This window comes from Copadichromis virginalis, linkage group LG14, assembly GCF_057382275.1.
Source record: "Copadichromis virginalis isolate Kocher_CV1m ecotype Utaka linkage group LG14, C_Virginalis_male_GT1.1, whole genome shotgun sequence".
Classification (NCBI taxonomy): Eukaryota; Metazoa; Chordata; class Actinopteri; order Cichliformes; family Cichlidae; genus Copadichromis; species Copadichromis virginalis.
Window position 1 is genome coordinate 15475802 of NC_140631.1, and position 21213 is coordinate 15497014.

The following is a 21213-nucleotide window of genomic DNA, read 5'->3' on the forward strand; positions in this document are numbered from 1 at the left end:
GCACTCTCATCCAGTGATAAAGCCAAATCATTCTTTGCATTGCAAACTTTGTGATAAACTGTATTGTTAGCTCATCTCAGCACTTCTCCAAATGTGTAGACACAATTGAATGTATGCGTTTCAAAAACTGAAGCATCACCTACCCGGGGCCTTCAGAGACCTGTAACCTACTCTTAGTCATTTTCACCTCAGTCCTTTAAGGTTTGAGATCACTTAAAAGATCCTACTGACATGTTTCCACCTGTATTTACTGAAAAATATGACCCTTTGGTGAATGTATACATCTGTCAACTCAACTGACATATATAGTAAGAAGAATCAGAAGACGACAGCTGTATTTGTCGCCTTTCTGATTTCTTAGTTTTTTTGCGTCACACTTAAATGTTTCAGATCATCAAACAGATTTTGACAAAGCTACTCAAACCTACCTGCCCTGTGTAAAAGAGCATTGTCCTGCCCTTGTCCTCTAAACCTAATGACTGGTTCTGCCAATCTTGGCAGCAAGAACTGCAGTCAAGACATTTTGTGTTAACTGGCAATGGTTTTAATTCAGTCACATTGGAGGGTTTCCCCATTTTCTGGTAGCGAGCAGAATTCATGGTTCCATGAATTACAGCCCAGGTCTTAAAGCAGCAAAGCAACCCCAGAACCATGTTTGCCTGTTGGTATGATGATCTGTTTATGAAATGCTGTGTTAGTTTTACAGCAGATGGAACAGGACTCAGGCGTTCCAAATACTTTAGGGGTTGCCTTGTCAGTCTTAGGATCATCATTGACGGGTCTTTGTTTTTCTCATTGGGACTCTCCGTTGGAAGCCATTTTTGCTCAGTGTCCTTTTTTTATTGTTGAAACACAGACTCTGACCTTAACTGTGACACGTGAGTCCTGCAGTTCTGTAATGTTGTTCTGGCTTCTTTTGTGACCTCCTGGATGAATTATCAATGCACTCCTGGAGTAATTTTGGTGGACCGCCCACTCCTGGGAAAGTTCACCACCTTTCCAAGTTTTCTCCATTTAAGGATAATGGCTCTCACTGTAGTTCAGTGGAGTCCCAAAGCCTCCAGATAACTTTTTCCAGACTGATCGATGTCAGCTTTGTTTTTCCATCTGTTTCTTTAGATCATGCCTTTTGAGATTTTTGAGTCTATTCACTTTGTCAGGTTCTATTTAAAGAATTTCATGATTCAACAGGTCTGGCAGTAATCAGGCCTGGGTGTGGAAAGCTAGCAGCTACCTTTTCATACAGTGTTTGTTTTTGTTTTTTCCTCTCAATAAATGAAATCATCATTTAAAAACTGAATTTTATATTTACTCAAGTTATTACTCAAGTAAACTTGTTTGTGCTGAAACATGTAAGTGGCAAGCGAACAAATACTTTTTCACAACATTGTATGTAGCATTCTTTTAGCCTGGGGCGCTAAATTCAGCAGCTCACTGCCAAGCAGTGATTGTATAACACTGCGTGATTCAACAATAGAAAGGCACAGCTGTTTAAAATTAACCTCTTTTTCACGTCTGGATTTGAGAATAGTACATGTTGTTGCTTTGTTGTTTGTTTTTTATTTTAAAGCTATATCTGATCACGCATATCAAATAGGAAGCGACTAAGCCTGGCCAGTCTCGGTGTGCAGCATGTGTTCTTTTCCTTTATGGCCTCGTGGACAGCTGATGTTATGCATTTTATAGGCAGGTACTTAAATGTACGACCACAATTTCAGGCTGTTTATAATCATCAGTCTGTGTGAACAGCATGCCTGTCTGGTCTCAACACCAGCACAGTGTAGCTTGCAAAATTAATATGGCAGAGCCACTGAGCCTTGATGTTCTCCCCCTCCCTCAAAAACGTAGTTTGCATTCACCTACACTTAAAATGGATTATAATTAAAGTTGCCAGCTACCGAGATAAGTCAAAACACATTACAAGAAAGAAATAAAGGAAGCTTGGGACCATGTCCATGTGTTTCCCTTTTTTTTTTTTTTTTTTTTTTTTTTTTTTTTTTATTACACCACCAGTGGAAACGAAGGACATGCAAAATATACCTGCAGGACAACTGCATAAAAAGACCAAAGTAAATGTTTGACAAGTACTACTATTTATGTAGTATTATTTCAGTAATTAGTTCACGTTTGTGGAATTTATTGTTAGTTTTTTGGGGGGAAAGATGAGGAGAAAGCGTAAATAGGGTTGTTCAGGATATATGTATTTTAAGGCACGAGGAAAAAAAAGAGCCACTCTTAAAAGAGAAAGAGGAGACAGCAGAACCAAGAGCAGCAGCAGCTGTGTGTAGGAGGATCAGAGTAGGGAGTAGAGAGGGGGGCTGCTTTGGAGGAACGAGGCTTTGATGGACAAAGGACGCAGAATGTTTGTAATGATTTCTTATATTGACCATGTCTGTGCACATAATGTTGTCTTGAAACTCTATCTGTAAAGTGTGTGTGTGTGTGTGTGTGTGTGTGTACTAGTACAAAGAAAGAAATGTGCTTGCTTGACAGTTTGGCTAAATAGGATTTTATGCATAAATAAGTCAGGACAATTGTACCCCTGTGCAGGATGTGTGCATGCCTGCAGAGTTGGGGTCATAGATGGACACTCACTATAAATCTAACTGTATCATACAGAAGCTAAAACTGTACAACTGCCCTGTGGACAATTTCAGCATGTTGACAAGTATTCTGTGTTTAACATTTATTTTGTCTGTATCAGGCAATCCTCCGCACATTCACACACTACATTCCTATAGGCTCAAAATGGAGGGGTGATATGTTATGCTAGTGATCATCAAACAATTCTCTGTAAATGAGACATGTACCTGTATAAAGGTTAAATCAAAGAAAAATGTAATCTCTGATCAGCTACACCATAAAAAGGCCCCCAAAAATAGCCAATGGTCCGCTTGTTTGTTAAGCAGTATCAAACATTTCACAAGGTTAATTCCAAAAATAAATGTGCAATTTAACACATGTTTGGCTTCAAAGTTCAGTATGTGACTTGTTTTTCCTTAAAGTCTGTTAAAACAATGGCGAGGACATCTAGCACCTAAGCTCGCTGGTAAAACTGAAATTTGTTTTCCTTCTCTAGTAAAGGTCATCTCTGACCGTTTTGGTGGTCTGTCAGCACAGGTGGTCAGAGTCACCCCGAGTTCCCACACTGACCACCTGGGCTGAAGCCGAGCACAGCTGTAAATTTTCACGGGTTGAGCACCTAGTGAAGCACGAAAGCGTGGGGAGACGCTCAACAGCAGGTCTTAGCCAGAGTTCTGACACGAACACGAGCCTGCGTGTAGACGTGCACACCCTTAAAAAAATTTACAATTTATTTTCACAATACTCTTAAATCACACCGTTACTTTCTGTGAAACAGCTGTTTGATAGAAATGAACCCTTTTGGCTTTTTCTTTTCTGAACGCTCTCGTTGCTTTCACTGTTGCTCCTGGTTCAGTTTGGTAAGGCAAGGCAAGTTTATTTGTATAGCACAATTCAACAACAAGGTGATTCAAAGTGCTTTACAGAGACATTAGAAACAAGAACAAATAAAAAGCATGATTTAAAATTGAATAAAACAAGCAAATAAACTAACTAACTAATTAACAAACAAACAACAGTATATAAAATCAAAACAGATAAAATCAGAACAGTAGATAAAATCAGTAGTTAAATGTAAGTTTTGAAATTTAAGCTTAAAGTGTAGATTTGGTGCTTTATTCAAATGCAGCTGAGAACAGGTGAGTCTTCAACCTGGATTTAAATAAACTGAGTGTTTCAGCTGATCTGAGGCTTTCTGGGAGTTTGTTCCAGATATAAGGAGCATAAAAGCTGAATGCAGCTTCTCCGTGTCTGGTTCTGACTCTGGGAACTGATAAAAGACCAGATCCAGATGACCTGAGGGATCTGGATGGTTCATACTGGGTCAGGAGGTCATTGATGTATTTTGGTCCTAAACCATTCAGAGCTTTATAGGCCAGCATCAGAACTTTAAAGTCTATCCTCTGACGGACAGGCAGCCAGTGTAAGGACCTCAGAGCTGGACTGATGTGGTCCACTTTTTTGGTCTTAGTGAGGACTCGAGCAGCAGAGTTCTGAATGAGCTGTAGTTGTCTGACTGATTTTTTTAGGTAGACCTGTAAAGATGCTGTTACAGTAATCAAGCCTACTAAAGATGAATGCATGGACTAGTTTTTCCAGGTCCTGTTGAGACATCAGATCTTTTATCCTTGATATATTCTTGAGGTGATAGTAAGCTGACTTTGTTATTGTCTTAATGTGTTTTTCTAAGTTTAGGTCTGCATCCATCACTACACCCAAATTTCTCGCCTGGTTTGTGGTTTTTAGATGTATAGATTGAAGTTCTCTGGTGACCTGTAATCGTTTTTCTTTGGCGCCAAAGACTATTACCTCAGTTTTGTTTTTGTTTAGCTGGAGAAAATTGTGGCACAACCAGTCATTGATTTCCTCAATGCATTTACCAAGAGCCTGTACAGGGCCTCGGTCTCCTGGTGACATTGTGATATATATTTGTGTGTCATCTGCATAGCTGTGATAGTTTATTTTGTTGTTGTTTATAATCTGTGCCAGTGGGAGCATGTAGATGTTAAACAGAAGGGGTCCCAAGATGGAACCTTGGGGAACTCCACATGTGATACTTGTCTGCTCAGATGTGAAGTTACCTATTGATACAAAGTATTTCCTGTTTTCTACGTATGTTTTGAACCAGTTTAGTACAGTTCCTGAAAGACCTGTCCAGTTCTCCAGTCGTTTGAGTAATATGTTGTGGTCAACTGTATCAAATGCTGCACTGAGATCCAGTAAAACTAGGACTGACATTTTTCCACTGTCTGTATTCAGACATATGTCATTAAACACTTTGGTCAGAGCGGTTTCAGTGCTGTGGTTCTGTCTAAAACCTGACTGGAAGGCATCGTAGCAATTATTCTGTTTTAAGGTAGGTAGCAATCAGCTGGTGAAAGCAGCAGTCAAATCTCAGACGGAGAGGGAGTATTGATCTAAGACTCATGAGGTGGTCAGACACTCCATATGAGTGTTAGTATGCTCTGCGGCTGCTCAGCGGGCTCAATAAACCACCTCGAAGGTGATTATTGTAAATGTCAGCATGTCCAAGGTTTGTTACTCCATCAGTTAGTGGAACTTTAACCATGAACTTCACTTAGAAAATGAATATAATTAGTGATAAGCTATACCTTTATCCGTTAATCAGCTTCACTGCATATTTGAGTCAAGAGATTTGTACACGTCGTTCCTGATGCAACCCCAAATAGGTTTGTATCTCCTCCCAGGTTCAAACTGGGGATCTTTGACTTTCTAAGCAACCGTCTAAACCACTACACTATGAAGCCATAATGTAACTACTGATATAAAATATAAGTCAAAGCTAATAACCTCTTACTACTGGCTGTTGCTCAAAACTGGAGCCCATTATTCTTCATCACGTTCTAACATCAAACCATTTCTTTGTCCTCTTTATCTCACCCACCTGGTCGGTCCTTCAGAGACGGGCTGATGCACCTGCGTGTTGTCCACTATGTCTGATAGAATCAGAGCATGTCCCTGCGCTTGCGTCACCATGAGACGGCTGAATGGTCCTCTCCTTTCCCAAATGTAGAACAACCTCCTCTCGACTCTCGCCGTCTGATAGTGTTAAATTGCTTCAGTCCCCTCTCAAGGTCACGGGTCTGGATCGCTCGATTTGTTCTGCCTGTGGGTTGTGCGCAGGCGACGTGTTGGTAGACGGGTGGGAGATGTCGTGGTGGCTTTCTCTGGGAACATTTCCAAATAATCAGCACAAGCGAATACTGCTGAGACATTCATAAGCTAGGGAACGGAACCGGCTGTTCATCCCGTGATGAGCAAGTGGACAGGAAGTGAAAAACTGCAGACACAAAACCAAACACAGTGAAAGAAGTTAAAAAAATCAATTATCAGCCTCCTTTTTGGATCAGATTAGGTTCAGCATGTGGAAATATTTTTATACTGGTGTGTAATCTAATGCCTGATGTGCATCTCACTGGCATTTAACGGCAATTGTGACAACAGAAAAGGTCGTCATCACGCCCTGTAAACTGATCTGAAAAGACGAGCAAAACGGCAAACTGCTTTCACTCCTCGCTGAGTAGATTGCTCTGAATATTTTGATAGTGAGTCAGCAAAGGAGAATGTTATAGGTGACACATGCGGCCCGTGAAGGGCACCAGACAAACATAATGAATGACTAAATATCCATCCATCCATAGTTAAATAAAAATCCACCATCCTCATCAGGGTGCGACTGGAGAGACTTTTCATAGATTCTGTCATTGTCAGCTGCCATTAACTTCACATCTTTTCTGTTTGGCTGAATCTGTTTTCGAGCAGCATTTTTCATCCTATTAGCCTTCATAGTTTAGAAATCATTGTTTGACTGGAAGATAGCAGATTGAAGGTGAGGGGGAAACTGGCCTTTCTGAATGTGTCACATTATGCTTTTGGCTGAAGGATATTTTGACTGCTTCCATCTGACTTTGCAGACAGGTTTTTTGTTTTTTGTCACTGCCCTTTCTTTGAAAGTTATCAGTCTTTTGTTTCTTTTAACTCTACCATTTTCTTTGATGAAGAAGCCCTGACTGTGTTTTAAAGATGGCAAAAACAGCAGAAGCAAATCCTCATGTACTCATGAGTTTATATTCCAACATTGGCCTATTTATCGCAGCAGTTGTTGCTTCACTTTAACATCTGCAGCTAGAAAATGTGACATTATTTCCCCCCAAAATTACCCAAAAAAATACATGTGGATCTGTTGTGGCTTCTATACTTTGACACTGCTTTCTGGGACTAGATCTTCTTTAAGCAAACACAGATAAATGAGGAAAAGATGAAAGTCGTGAGGTATGTGTGCCGTCTCACAACTGCTGCTTAAAAGCCTAGCAGCAAACGCCAGGCACACCTCAGGAGGTTCAGGGGAAATTATTTCAAACTGTGATGGGCGTCAAAATGTGGTTATTTGAATCTATATTGTTTTTGCAGGTCTGTAGAGGAAAGAATGGGGTTAGATATCAGCAGGTAGAGCAGACGTGGAGGTGGCGGCAGTGAAAGGGAGAGCTAGCAGTATTCTCTCCCCCCCCCACCCCCAAGTTCATGAGAGAAGAGAAGATACCACAGTAACTAAGAATGACTAAATTAATGAGCAACCAACAGATGGTTAGATGTTAGACACTGTGACCTTTCATGATCCTAAAAAAATCAACAAGAGCCAATTTTTTTTTTTTTTTTTTTTTTTTTTTTTTTTTTTTTAAATGAAAACAAACTAGATTTGGTTATTCGTTTTTCTGTTATCTACAATCCCACAGGGATTTGTGAGGACACAAAATATGCAAACCTTAGGTGGAACCAAATACTGAACATAATCCAACAATAGGTGCAACTGAATATGTCCAGTAACTGTGGATCAGTCCTTTGTTGGAGTTTTTGGCTTGTTCTCTGTATAAAACAGCTCACTGTACAGCTTCAGCTCTAGGATGTTGGTAGATTTCCTCACTCGAACTGCTTCCCTCAGGTCCTTTTATGTAATTTCTGTTTGATTACGGTCACGGTTACAAAACGTTAACTTTATGCCCTTTATCTATCTTCTATAAAACCACTCGCATCCTCAGGGTGGCTGTTTGCCGCATGACCCACTTTCTCTATTGCTTCAATTCATATCCTGACATTTTCATTTGGAGTTTGCTGCTACGATTCAGAATTCATTGTTCCATCAATCGTGGCGAGCAGCCCTGACCGAGATGTAGCTCAGTCAGCCCAACGCATGGCACGGACATAACCGGGTTTCCCCTTCTCCAAACATAAACTGTTTGGAGGATTTTTTTTTTATTTATTTTTTTTGTCACATCCATACACAAGACATTCTTTAACAACCCTCTGGCTTGCCACCATGACCTTTAAATGCAAACTGCAGACAGGCTGGACGATTCTGTCAGGAGAGCAGCATGTTCTCCATGCAGGGCTGCAAGGAGTACATACAGAGCAGGAGTCAACAAGAGTTGCTTCCCTGGATTCCTTTGTGACCTCCCAGACTATTACACACCTTTTTCTTCTAGTGGCTTTTGTCGATCAAGCGCGGGGTCACCCTCCTCTTGAATTTCCTTCATTGTATTTCTCTGAAATTGCCTTTGTATTATAGTTATTACAGTAATGCTCTCATATATGCCCATCTGTTAAACAGAAACGGAACAGCCAATCACATCAGGCCAATAACTGAAAACTACTGGTTCTAATTTTACCTTGCTAATCCTGAATGTTTTCATACTTTCCATTAACAATGACAGATATGTAATACTCTCTGAGTATCTATAATTTCCTTCTCTTAAATTATGAAATCGTGATTGCATTGCAAACATATCGCTCTGCCCAAGGCACTTCGAAGCACCCTGCACATTCATATTGAGTAGGGGTGCTACTCAAGGTGAACTGCACTCCCCTTCCAATGCTGTTGCAGCTGAGCTGTATTCATTTAGCCACACAGGACAAACTTGGCTGCGCCAACTTAGAGCAGAGGTTGTATGCTGCAGAATCAAACAGCAGCTATTGGACAGTCCCGGGGTCCCAGTACTGACATGAGAACTCCATCACATTAAACCTGCAGTCAGAGCCGAGGGAACGCGAGACCGGCAGGGAATGAAAGACGGGGACTATGACAGGCATGCTGTGAAAGCGTGGAGACAGCTGAAGAGGAAAAGCAAAAGAGGAGACATGGGGAAAGAAAATCATTTCTGGTTTACACCTGCTCCTACCAGCCCCTCTGAGACAAGAACATCTCCTTAGAAAGGCCTCTGTCAATATGACAATGTGGTGGCCTGAACAGACGGCTTCTGTAGTGTAGCTGATGGACAGGCAGTGCAGAAACTTCAAAATTACTGTAAAATCCCGTCATCCTGATGCCCTCTTTTTCTTCATTCTCAGGTCTGTTTTGTAAATCTGGACCCACAGAAAACTGACTGTCGTGATGACAAAAGCGTCAAGGTGAGCAGATTTCTCCTCCACCCTCATTTGTTCTCTCCTTGCACCCCTCCCCCCCCCCTCCTTCCTTCCCACTTTTCATCTCTCAGGAACTCTGGTCCTTGTATTTCACATACGATACATACATTGGCTCAGTTGCCATGGATTCAAGATCATTACCCAGAATTAGAGGGATGATTTGTGTAGAAAATATGCAGATTTTGCAGTCTTTTGCAGCTGGCGGTGGTGGGCGATCAATGATCATTCCACATGGTTCAAGTCTTCTCACAGGAAGAATTTTATAATTATGTGTCTCTGACTTGGAACCGCAGAGAGCACATTATGTTCAGCTTTGAAGTGACTTGACTAAACGCTTTGTTGTTATCATCTAGTATTGTCTCTGTGCTTGGATTGTGTCTTGCAGAAATTGGCATCTGTGTCTCCAGATCTGCCAAAGCTTGTTGAGTTACTGACCGTCCACCAGCCGAAAGAAAATGAGATCCTACTGCTGGGTGGATTAGAAGCCACAGAAGCTTGCCAAGCGCACCCACACCCCTCAGCTCAGGTAAGTTTGTAGTGGTTTTCTATTCGTTACACGTATTTCCAGCCTTTGGATTGACTGGCCAAGAGCACAAGCTGTTCTCGTACAGCAGCGCTGTGCGATTAGATGTGAACCTTTTGTGCTGGGAAAAAGACCCCACATGAGGGAGTCCATTCGTTTTATGGAGCAATTCTTCCATTTTTAGTCTAGTAAAAGCATGTCTTCATCTTTTGAGGCACACTGCTATCTTGGCAAACACCAACTTCAGGTTTGACTTTTATTTTTGTGCAAAAAAAGCGATGTGTGTGTTCCAAATATAGTCATGTGAAAACTGGGCCGGTAACAGACAACTGGATTCAAAGTATGTCTGAATACAAAGCAGCAAACATCAAGAGTAAAACATTTCCATAAAAAAAAAAGTCTGATAAAAAGACATTTGGTTTGAACTTTTTCGATGCAAAGGATGCGTTCACACTTAATTCATCCAGACGCTACCGCAAATATGACTTTGTTCAGCAGGTGCGTGTAAAGAAAACACACCTGCAGGTACCGAGCAAAAAGTCGCTTTTTAATTCCATACTCTGAATTTTTAAACGGCAATAAAAATTACATACAGACACGTAGCTAACTAATAAGCCTTTCTGTTGGTGTATTTGTCATTAAATAAAAAATCCCCTGTTGCGGTTGCTTTTTTGAAGCTCATCCAATAAATAAATGTTTAAAACTGCTGTGAGAATCAATAAACAGCCCTATAGGAGCCTACACAGCCTATTAAACTTTCATTAGCAGGTCTGAAGCAATTAATAGTATATCAAATATATGGAAGAAAAACAGGCAATAGAGCTGTATAATGTTTTAAGAGATTTATAGTAAAGTTTGTGACTATGTGTTAACTGTGCTTACCTATGTGTTGTCTGTAGTGGGTTTTTTAATACTTTAAGACCTTTGGACACATTATATATTGAGTATGTGTGAGCGTACATGAAAGTTGTCCGTGCTTCGTTCAGGGTGGGCAGAGATGCACAGGTGTGTGCCTGCTTCAGTGTTCAGGAAAGAGCCAGCTTGGTAGCATCATCTTTGAGATCAACAAGTTCCTGATCGGCCTGCAGTGGGGAAAAGAGCGACAGTGTCAGCAGGGCAAAGCAGCTGGACAGCGCCTCGATGATGACACCAATCGCTCCATCTCGTCCATAGAGGAAGACTTCCTGACGGCCTCAGAACACTTGGGAGATGACAGCGAGGACGACGGCTTCAGAAATGGTGAGTACAGCAGGGTTTGTTTTCAGCTGGGTAAAGATTATAATTATTGTTGTTGCACTCAGAAATGTATTTTCTCTAAGGGAAATTTAAATTTGACACAGAGTCAGTGGAGGGCAAATCGGGATAATATTCTACTGTTGATGTGACATTTTGGAAACCGGTGGCGCTGCTTCCTAATCAGTGTAGACGTTTGTCATTCTCTCTTCCCACGGCTTTTATTTTTTCCCTGTCTGTTCAGAGCCAGAGAGCGGTGACCTGGGAGAGAGCGTGCCAGAAGCTGCACAGAAACACTGTGTCAGACTTGCAAGTCATCGGGGACAGCTGGCACGTCATCAGCAAAGGGAGGATGCCGAGGTGAAAAAGGAAGGGCATCAGCGAGCAAGCATCCAGACTAAAGAGTCAGCGGGGTACTACGCCACCAATCTGGCTGAGTCGGTACTGCAGGATGCCTTCATACGGCTCTCTCAAGATGAAACCTCCTTTGCCTCAGAGGCAGCCATCAGTGTGTCCCTCTCTAGTTGCCCTCCCAACTTCAAGAGCCCTTCAAAGACTAAACAGCCTTCCCAACAGCGCACCTGCTCTTTTGAACTCCCTAAAATTGTCATTGTTCAGAGCCCAGACAGTTCTGACGGGGCTGCAGAATGGCCGGAGAACCAGGTGCCTCACGTGCCCGATCACGCTACCAAAACTGGAGAAAAGCAACAGAATGAGACGCAGGCTCACAATCCCCATGACAATGGCGGACACGTATCCAAACATGTAGAGGTGGCTTTGGCCTGTGCTGCCAATGTTATTGGCACTATTACTACCCCGCAGCTAACAGAACAGCTCGCCATGGAATCTGCTTCGGAAGAGGACGTCAATGAGGAGCTGCAGGAACCAGAAGATAAAGAAGAGTACTCCTTCTCCTCAGCTATGTGTGGCATGGCTCAGGTAGCCGGCGCTGTCGCAGCTGTGGACTTAATGGAGGAGCCCGGAGACGGCGGCGATTCGGACACGGATCCCGCTGAAATTTACACGGCGTCCCGCGGTCTGATGTCTGCTGCCGAGGCCTCCGCAGCCTTCACGCTGCACTGCAGCGTGGCAGAGGGAACCAGCGTTGAAGCATTTCGTGCCAACATTGCTGAAGTCCTGCATCGGGAAGCAGCTGAGGTGCTAACTCAGCCACAAGGCTACAGGAGTGTAGCCCATCTGCTGGAAACCACGCATAACAAGATAGTAGATGGCATTACGTTTTCCAAAAAAAGCTACACAGATGAAAGGGAGGTGGATGAATTAATAAATGAAGTGGCAGACAGTCTATTCAAGCACGCTTTAGAGAAGGCAAAAAAGAAAAAGGAACTGGAGGGTACCGGGAAGGAGGCGCCAAGCTTTCAGGTATTTCTGCAAGACAGTGTCAACAATCTGCTGTTTGATATTCTCTGCCTGACACAGAAAAAGATCAGCCACATCTCCACGTGTGACCAAGGGTCATGCGACACACGAGAGGGTGATGCTTGTGTTAAGGAACCTGCTAACATCAAGGAGGATGCCAAGGATCCATTAAGCCAATTACAGTGCTTATTTGGGCATAATGAGAATCTAAGCGGCGTGCTGCACTGCACAGATAAGTTATCCACAGTTGCAGGGCTGAAGGAGAAATATGCGCTTGAGGAAGGTGATGTCATTGCATCGTCCTCGGCAGCAAACATCAAAGAACAACAGCAGCAGTCATTGTGCAGGCAAACTCAGTCTAAACCCACTTCCTTGCCAGCCAAAGACTTTTCTGACAGCCAGCAGGGCAGTGGTGCAATCAGAGAGCCTTTAAGTGAAATCCCAGTTCAGGTCACAGAGAGGAGAGGACGACTGGGGACAGGCAGTGACAGCAGACAGGCCTCTCTGACACCTCAGTCCTCCCTGAACTCTTTCAGAATAGACTCAGAGTCCAGGACACCAATTACTTGCTATGCTGATGATTTGGCTTCCACGGTGGTGTCTATGGCCACAGAACTTGCAGCAATCTGTCTAGAAAACTCCACTGGGAAACAGCCCTGGTTCTGTGCCCTTAAAGGGTCCTCTGCTGAAGTCCCCGAGGGTTATTTGATCCCTGCTTGCCGCACAGTACTGAGGAGAAAAGAGGGTCAGAACAGCAATTCAGCTTCCAGAAAACATCGGGCGCCCCGCCTAAGTGAAATTAAAAGGAAAACTGAGGAGCAGCCAGAGCTAATGGAGCGGCTGGTCAACCGGGTGGTAGACGAGTCTGTAAACCCTGACGAACCGCAGGACCCATTTGCCCTCTTTGCCTCTGAGGTCACGGCTAGGATCCTGAACTGCCCTGAACTCAATGTGGTGGATACCTCCAAGACAGGCCAGCAGCGCAGCAGACTGCAGTGTGAGAGGTGGAGCCGTGGGAAGGCATCCAGTTATGAGAGCATTCCAGAAGAAGACACAGACCCATCCGGCACACCCAACACTCTGGGCCCGGGCAGCCGGTTAGGTCAGAACTTGAGTCGCGGCAGCTCGATTTCTAAGCAGTCCAGCTGCGAGAGCATCACAGATGAGTTTTCTCGGTTCATGGTTAACCAGATGGAGACAGAGGGCAGAGGCTTTGACCTTCTGTTGGACTACTATGCAGGGAAGAATGCCAGCAGCATCCTGGCTGCTGCTGTACAGCAGGCTGCATCAAAGAAAAACGGCCACCTTAATGTCAGGGCGTCATCGTGCCTGTCTAAACAGTCGAGCACCGAGAGCATCACAGAGGAGTTCTACAGGTTTATGCTTCGGGATATGGATAAGGAAAACAAAGAATATGGCATTGCAAAGACTAAAGAGTGGAGCAACAGCCTGTTCCCACCTCCTCTAAGAACACCCTTCTGTATACGTCAGTCTTCGGTGCCAGACCGGCGCTCCTCAGACTCGCGGCTGACTGTCAACTCGCCCATAAAAGCGAACTCTTTTGATGGATTTGCGCGGAATGTGCACGGGGACACATTAAATATCTTCCCCACCAACTCTGTGTCAGCCACAGGACTGTGCAAGTCAGACTCATGCCTCTATCAGAGGGGTAAGACTGACCAGATTACTGATATGCTAATTCATGAGACCTGGTCAAGCTCTATCGAGTCCTTGATGAGAAAGAACAAGATCATCGCTGATCCTGAAGACAGTATTGATTTGGAAGCTGCAGGAGACTCGCAGCCCCATGTGCAGCAGTTTGCCAATCGCCTGGCAGCTGACATAGTGGATATTGGCAAATCTGCGCTGGGGGGACAGCAAGATGTAGGTGGAGGCACACCTGGGTCACATCCACAGGCGCACATGCCTGTTGGTGAAAGGAGGAGGGGGTTCAAGCAATCCCATCTACGCTGTAGCCGAAGTAGGTCGAGCCAGGAGCAAGCTGGCAGCATCGGGGGAAGTGACAGCGGTTCAGCCTGCATAAGGGGCCCCAGAAATGTGCCGCTGATCCACATCGAAGGAGATCAGCGAGATGAAGAAACAGTCTCAAACCCTGAAAGAACAGGGGGACATCAAGAAGTGTCATCAGACACGCCGGCTACCAAGCATACGGAGAGAGCTCCCACCAACAGCAGCAGGTATTACACTGCTCACAGGCTTTTGTGTGAGTCCAACCCCTCCTTCTTCAGGCAGAGTTTTCTTTAATAACCCTGCAGCAGAATAGTCATCTACTGGATGTGAAACGTAGAGATTGAGCTCTCTGACAAGAGTAAGGGAGAGAAATAAAAAAAGTGCTCGACTATTTTTAAACAAAGTATGAAAATCTGGACTAAACACATAAAATGCAGGTGTACAGTGCTATTTATAGAGTTTGATCAAAGCTTAGTCGGCACGCAGAGGATCTATTTACTGGGTGAACTAATCTATTTTAGCAGGTTTGGCTAGGCTGTGACTCACATTGTCTGGGTGATGTACTGTGTGTGCAGAAAGCTTTTAGCAGCTTCATCCTTTATCCACAGAGTGGCCGCTGAAGTCCCCTTTATCAGTACAAGCTGCACTCACACTAGGATAACAAACCACAAAACACTCGCTGATATTGAAATAGATAGAATCGGAACTGAGATTCTACTGAGACAGCCGAAATGACAAAGAATTTGGGGGCTGCATTGTCAGATACACGAGTAATTGAAACCAGACTGACGTTTTAGCAAGACAGGGACTCGGCATGGTGGTGAGATTTATTCTAATGCTGTAAATGTCTTGAGGGGCTTTCACGGGAGACAGCAGATTGTAGGACTGTCAAGGAGAACATTTTTAGTTCACATTTCTGGGGTAACAAAGACTGCATGTTTCCATTTGGACTGTAATGACACCACTAAAGTGTATGAGCAGCATCACTAATGTGCAAGAGAAGCCGATAAGTGGAATGTATGAAAGCTCAACGTAGAGTTTTATTGTTTTTTTTTTTTTGTAACGCTTGACAAAACGTGTAATCCAGAAACAAGTGGAGTGCATGTGTTTGTCCCTTGTGTGCGAGTGCAAGTCAGTCACTCGCCGATTCAATAAAACCTGATTTCCCTGCAGAATTGAGGATGGCAGCTCTCAATCATCTGATTATGACTTAATTTAATCAGTGTCCTGGAAAAAAAAAAGCTGAAAATCCAACAGTGCCCATGGGAAATGCAGTGTGCTGGTGCATTAAAGATATTCAAAGGAATTGGCTTTCTTTTTAATAATCATTTCACACTCCAAAGACATTTGTCATTTGTAGAAAGTTACTGTTTACAGTAAGACATGATCCCGATATGGGCTTATAGAAAGGAGGTTAGTAGTAACAAATCTGGGTGTCTGCGTAACAATAGTAGTGCATAGAGGAGCAGGAACAGTAGCCAAAGTGACCAAAGCATTGCCGCCGACATTGTGAACATCTTGCGGTTTGCTCTCTCCAGCAGTGACAGGGACAGGACAGCCGTGGCTGCAGTAGTGAAGAGAGACAAGCGTTCTATGAGTGCTAGCAGTGAAGAGAGCATGGGGAGCTGGTCTCACATAACCCCCGAAGATGACCCCCACGAGGAGACCAGTAGTTTTATCCACCTGAGCGAGGGGTCAGTAACCGCTGCTCTTTTGATACTGCTCCAAACGCTGCTGCTCACACCCTCACCCCGCTCTCATTGGCCCATTGCTACTAACTGTGTTCTCCTGTGCCAATGCCAATTTACTCCCTGCCACTCCAGTATCCACACCTGCTAATGCAGTGTATGGCAAGAGACCTCGCTCTGCAAAGCCAGTGGTGCAAGAGTTCTTATATCATGGATCAAAAGGCCAGCTCATAACATCCACTAAACCATTCTCTGCTTCATCAAATTCTCATTTATTTACCCAACTAATCACCTATTAAAATAAGTTTATGGTGTAAGATCCCCTTTTTCCTTAAAACAAAAAGAAGAGATGTATACCATAATGATTAAACTCATTTAATTTCTCAAACTGGACAATCAATGATCTGGGCAGTTCTGAGAGTTAATAGGAAGTAGCAAGGTACTGTGTTTAGAGCAAGAGTAGTTGTGCGCACCACCATAACACTGCAACCTCTCCATCTACCTGCTTACTTTAACTCTGCCTCATCCCTGATCTATGTTGTGACACAAGGGCACGGCTGCCGGCCTTGCCTGTCCACCCTCCCCACCTAACTGCCTCCAAATATGCCTCATCCCCATTTCCAGACGGACCAGCTGCCAGGCAAAAAAATACGAATCACCAGCTCTCCCAGCTTCAGTGCCCAGTTCTGCTGCAGCTGCTATTTATATGTTAATCACCAGCTAATAACATGACCTGCATCCCTGCGCTTGGACATTGTTCTCTTCACAAGTGAACGATCGTGTTGGATGTCTCGAGACATCATTTAAATGACACTTTTGCTGTTTTTTGGTTTTTTTGTTTGTTTGTTTTTCCTTCCTAGGAATGGGACCAGCAGCACGTCTAGCTTAGGCCTGGTAGACCTGGATTCTTTTTCTGATGTTCCCTCTCAAAGCACAGTAATCCAGTATGTTTCTGCTATCACTGTATTTCTCATTATGTCTCTGGTGTGTCAACAGTGACATTTTTAATACACACAAACCTTGCAGGTATTATTTTCTCTCACACATGCTAGACAAGGATATTAAGTGTCATTCCAGAACAAATAACAATTTTCTGTTTAACAGACAAAAGCCTTTTGAATTTTCTGCTTTTATTCTGTTCTTTTTCATTTGTCTAAACAGTAAATAATCAGGTTAACAGTGCAGATTTTTTTTTAAATATCCAAAAAGGTTCGTAATTTAGTGAACTATTAAAAAAATCGTATTTTAAAACCCTGATTCCACAAATGTTTGCATGCTTCATAAAATAAGAGAATTCTGTGATTTTTCGAATGTTAAAAACCCACATTTTGCTCACAACAGAACATAGAAAACATATCCAATGTTTAAACTGAGGAAATGTTGCATTTTTTTTAAAAAGAAAAAGGGTCACTTTGATGGTCGAAGATGCCCCCCCCCCCACACACACACACGCACACACGCACACACGCGGTCATGGTTGCCACTGTGCAGCCTCTCCTCTTTTAACAACAGTCTGTAAACATCTGGGAACTGAAGAGACCAGCTGCTGGATGGAGGATTCTAGCTGTTCAGCAGTCCTGAGTTGTCTTTCTTCATATTGTTTCATCATGCCCCAGATGTTTTCAGCTGGCAAAAACTCTGGTCTGGACTCCTCTTGCTGAAATATGCAAGGCCTTCCCTGAAAACGTTGTCATCTGGATGTTGCTCTAAAGACTGTGTATACCTTTCAGCACTTTCTAGATTATGTCACACGTCTTCTTCTGCGCATGGTAGATTTAACCTGCATTTGCGGATGGCACGGTGAACTAACAGACAGCGATATCTGGAAGTGTTTCTGAGTCTATTCAGTGATTTCCACACAGCATCCTGTTTTTAATGTAGAGGGCCTGAAGATCGCAGGCATCCAATATTGATCTTCAGCCTTGGTCCTTGTGCACAAATTTCTCTAGATTCTTTGAATCTTTCGATGAAATTATGCGCTGTCAGTGATGAGGTGCTCTAAGTCTGTATTCAAAGGAACAGTATTATAAAACTCTTCCACAATTTGTGAAATTGACCTAATTCGTTGCAAAATGTTCATCCAGCTGGGGTTTTTTTTTTGGTTTTTTTTGGGGGTTTTTTTAGCTAATCGTTTTCATTAACTTGTCAAATTTCCCAGTTCAAACATTTATGTTCTGTTGTGAATAAAATTGGGTTTATGAGATTCTAATATTACTGCATTCTGCTTTCATTTACATTTTACAACATCCCAACTTTGGATTTGGGGTTATATTTTAATTACATGAAAATAAATACTGTTGCATTGCTTTTAGGTTACCAGAACATGTGCAACTTTGTAATTAGCGAGCTTTCAAGATGTGCTTGTATCCAGATTTTGCTACCTTTGGAGAGCCAGGCTTGATGCTTTTCCTTGCTGTAGCATTGCAAGTTGGTTATTTCCCATTTAAGCATTAATGATACTGCTTTTCCCAAAATTTCAAACTGCTTCATTAATGTATGTCAACATATGTGAAACTTTTAGTCTCCATTATTTTCTTTCTTTATAGCGAGGAGACTGAGAGATGCCACCTGGCAGGAGCCAAAGAGACTGTATTTGGTGAGTGTAGTTTCAAATTCGTAGTCATCAATGGTGTTATTTAGAGACTGGCTAATTTAGCGGATATTAGCTATTTATCAATTTGCTGGTATTGTTATTTATTAACTGTTAAAAAAAATCAAATAGTAGAGAAACAGCATTTAATGAAATTATGAGTGTTGATGTCGCATAGTTTGTCCTCTGGTGGACAATCTGCAACTTCCCTACTGGCAACACAGCACAATCTCAATTCAGCTCAATTAACAGTCGCCTCAAGGTGCTTTATATTGAAATGTAAAGACCCTGCAATAATAGAGAGAAAACCCCAACGATCATATAACCCATTATGAGCAAGCACTTGGTGATAGTGGAAAGGAAAAACGTCCTTTTAACAGGTAGAAACCTATTAGTTGATCAGCCAGAGATTAATAACGAAAAACGATTTAATGCAAAGTGGTGTATAACCACATAGTGATAAGAGGTGACGGAAGAAGAAATGCATCTAGGGAAGGCCCTAGCAGCCTAGGCCTATTGCAGTGTAACTAAGGGATCAACAACCAGCTGATCTGAGCAGACTTGGGTGAGTAAATGAATAAAAACATGCAACAAATGTTGCATCTAGTTCATATTCTCGTGCGTGTGTAAGAAAAAAACAAAACACTGACCGATATATTGGAATGTTGGATTTTTGAATCGCCAAATAATTGCTCTTAAAGTCTTATAGTGTTATATCCACTTGTGAATTATACACCTTCCTCAGTTTAAACATCTTATTACTCATCAGAAACTCTTGAGGGATTCAAGGCAGTGCTGTGATTAAGCCTCAAAAATTACACACACACGTGTGTGTGTGTGTGTGTGTGTGTGTGTGTGTGTGTGTGTGTGTGTGTGTGTGTGTGTGTGCATGCATGCATAAAATCTTAAAGGTCCATTGTTCCAGAAGTGTTTTATCTCAAAGATCATCATTGTTTAAAGACGAAGCAAAACTGAGCCCAGGAGAGCTGAACACGCTGCATGACTACATGCTTTTTCTTTTGATGTTTCAGTGAGTTTAGAACAGGCTGAATTGTCTGTGCGCCCCAACACTGCTTTGTTAGTGAGGACAGTATAGCTATCATCAAGGTGTTATTCAGTGCTGACTCGTACTACGTTATGCCATATTATATTTGATCTGTTAGAGAGCAGTTCAGCAAGAACAGCAGGCGACAGAAGCATCAGGGAGCTGTTGGTGGTAAACTGTGACCTCGAGCCAGAGTGCATGGACCTGGAGCTGAGAGTGGCTCTACAGTGGATCGCTGCCTCGGAGCTAGGCCTTCCTGCTCTCTACTTCAGGAAGTCCAAAGAGAAGAGAGTTGCAAAGGTAGGCAAAGCTGCTGGCTTGTCAAATAATACATTTATAAGCAGATCATGTTACTGATGTATTGTTTTTGCTTTTTGTTCTGGTCATTTTCTTACCTGATTTAACTGTGGGGGGGGAAATCTACAGCTCATGAGACTGTACCTTTTTTTTTTTTTTTTTTTTGTCCCAGTTCCTGAGGGTGGTCCACCTGATGTCTCAGAAGGCGTGGAGGATTGCAGACTTGTTTGACGCTGTGGTTCAGTTCTGTAAGATGCACGAGAAAGCGGAAGAAGCGGGCAAGTCTCTCCAGTCAAGCCTGTTCGATTGGCTTCTGGAGACACTTTAGGACACTTGCCGCCTCTAATCGCAAACAGTAACAATACAAGCTCACTCATTCGCTCACATTTGTAACATGTTCCTGTTTGCGCGTGTATAGTCTCATCACACCAAGTGTCTCCTACCGAGAGCTGAAAGCACGACGCAATCGGCATACTTGAGAAATTCATACCTCTCACCCTTGTCCAGTTGGACCGATCTCCCTTTAACGAGAGGATGTTCTTGTTTCCAGAGTTACCTCTCTAGCGTCATGCACGCAAACACACGGCAAACTGTAGGTACACGGGTTGGACGTTCCTGATGGGAATGAATCAGCCCTCCAGTGATCATAGTTAGCAGGTTCTAACTGCTCCAGATTATATAGAAAATACATATTTACAAATTCACACAGTCGAATCATGGCTTTATTTATTTATTCACTCAGAGAAAGGCACCTATAGGACATACTGTAGGAAAATCAGGTTGTAGCCTTCCCACAGCTCAACATGCTCAAACCTTTTGTATTAAAACTACTTTTAAAAGAGGCTCTTTAAATCTAAGCCCAAAAAAGCCCTGACACTTTCTTCTGATGGTCACATTGAAGTGCACATTTACTTAATGTAAGTAAAAGGTCCAGATTTTTGTTGTCCATTGGCTAACGTACCACCTCTGTTGTGACTTTGAAACTCAGTACGTATGATATTTTATTCATGTTACTTAAGGGATTATTTTGGATAGCTGTACTGTATATACTGTAGATTTTGAACTGCTGCACCTTGGAGTAGTGGACCGCTCCTTTAGCTTTTGCTATGTCTAAAAAGACAGAGTAAGGTTTGTAATGTTGAATTTGTATGTGGATTTGGTCAGTATATTTCTCTACTTAGTGGTAATCTTGTGTTACAACAGCATCGTGGGGGGAAAAGCACATGACACAGCTGTAAACTTGGTCACAGTAGAAATGAATGTATTTATCTTTTGACATCAATAAATTTCTGTGATGTGAAATAAGAGCAAGTGTTGTGTCATTTGTAAACCAGGGAAAATAAAATCTCAATATTCAGGGGTGCATTTATGCACACTATTACACTCCACTGAACTGTTTCCCCAAAAAGAGAGAGAATTAAAACTACTAAACACAACCATACTGATAGGTTTATTATTGTAGTTT

General features: G+C 42.7%; 1 protein-coding gene across 3 annotated transcripts in view; it reads left to right on the forward strand.

The window, feature by feature from the left end:
- The window catches only part of sphkap (SPHK1 interactor, AKAP domain containing), a 31142-nt gene extending 10087 nt beyond the window's left edge, over positions 1–21055 (forward strand). Inside the window, exons 4-12 of one of the 3 annotated variants that reach the window (XM_085429539.1) lie at positions 8947–9006; positions 9407–9547; positions 10531–10783; positions 11022–14355; positions 15667–15822; positions 16677–16760; positions 18363–18412; positions 19570–19751; positions 19921–21055. In XM_085429539.1, the coding sequence (XP_085285665.1) occupies positions 8947–9006; positions 9407–9547; positions 10531–10783; positions 11022–14355; positions 15667–15822; positions 16677–16760; positions 18363–18412; positions 19570–19751; positions 19921–20076 (4416 nt within the window). In that variant the 3' untranslated portion in view covers positions 20077–21055. The remainder of the gene's footprint in view (positions 1–8946; positions 9007–9406; positions 9548–10530; positions 10784–11021; positions 14356–15666; positions 15823–16676; positions 16761–18362; positions 18413–19569; positions 19752–19920) is intronic. The other 2 variants (XM_085429540.1, XM_085429541.1) reach the window with 2 other exon arrangements.
- The last annotated feature ends 158 nt before the right edge of the window (positions 21056–21213 follow it).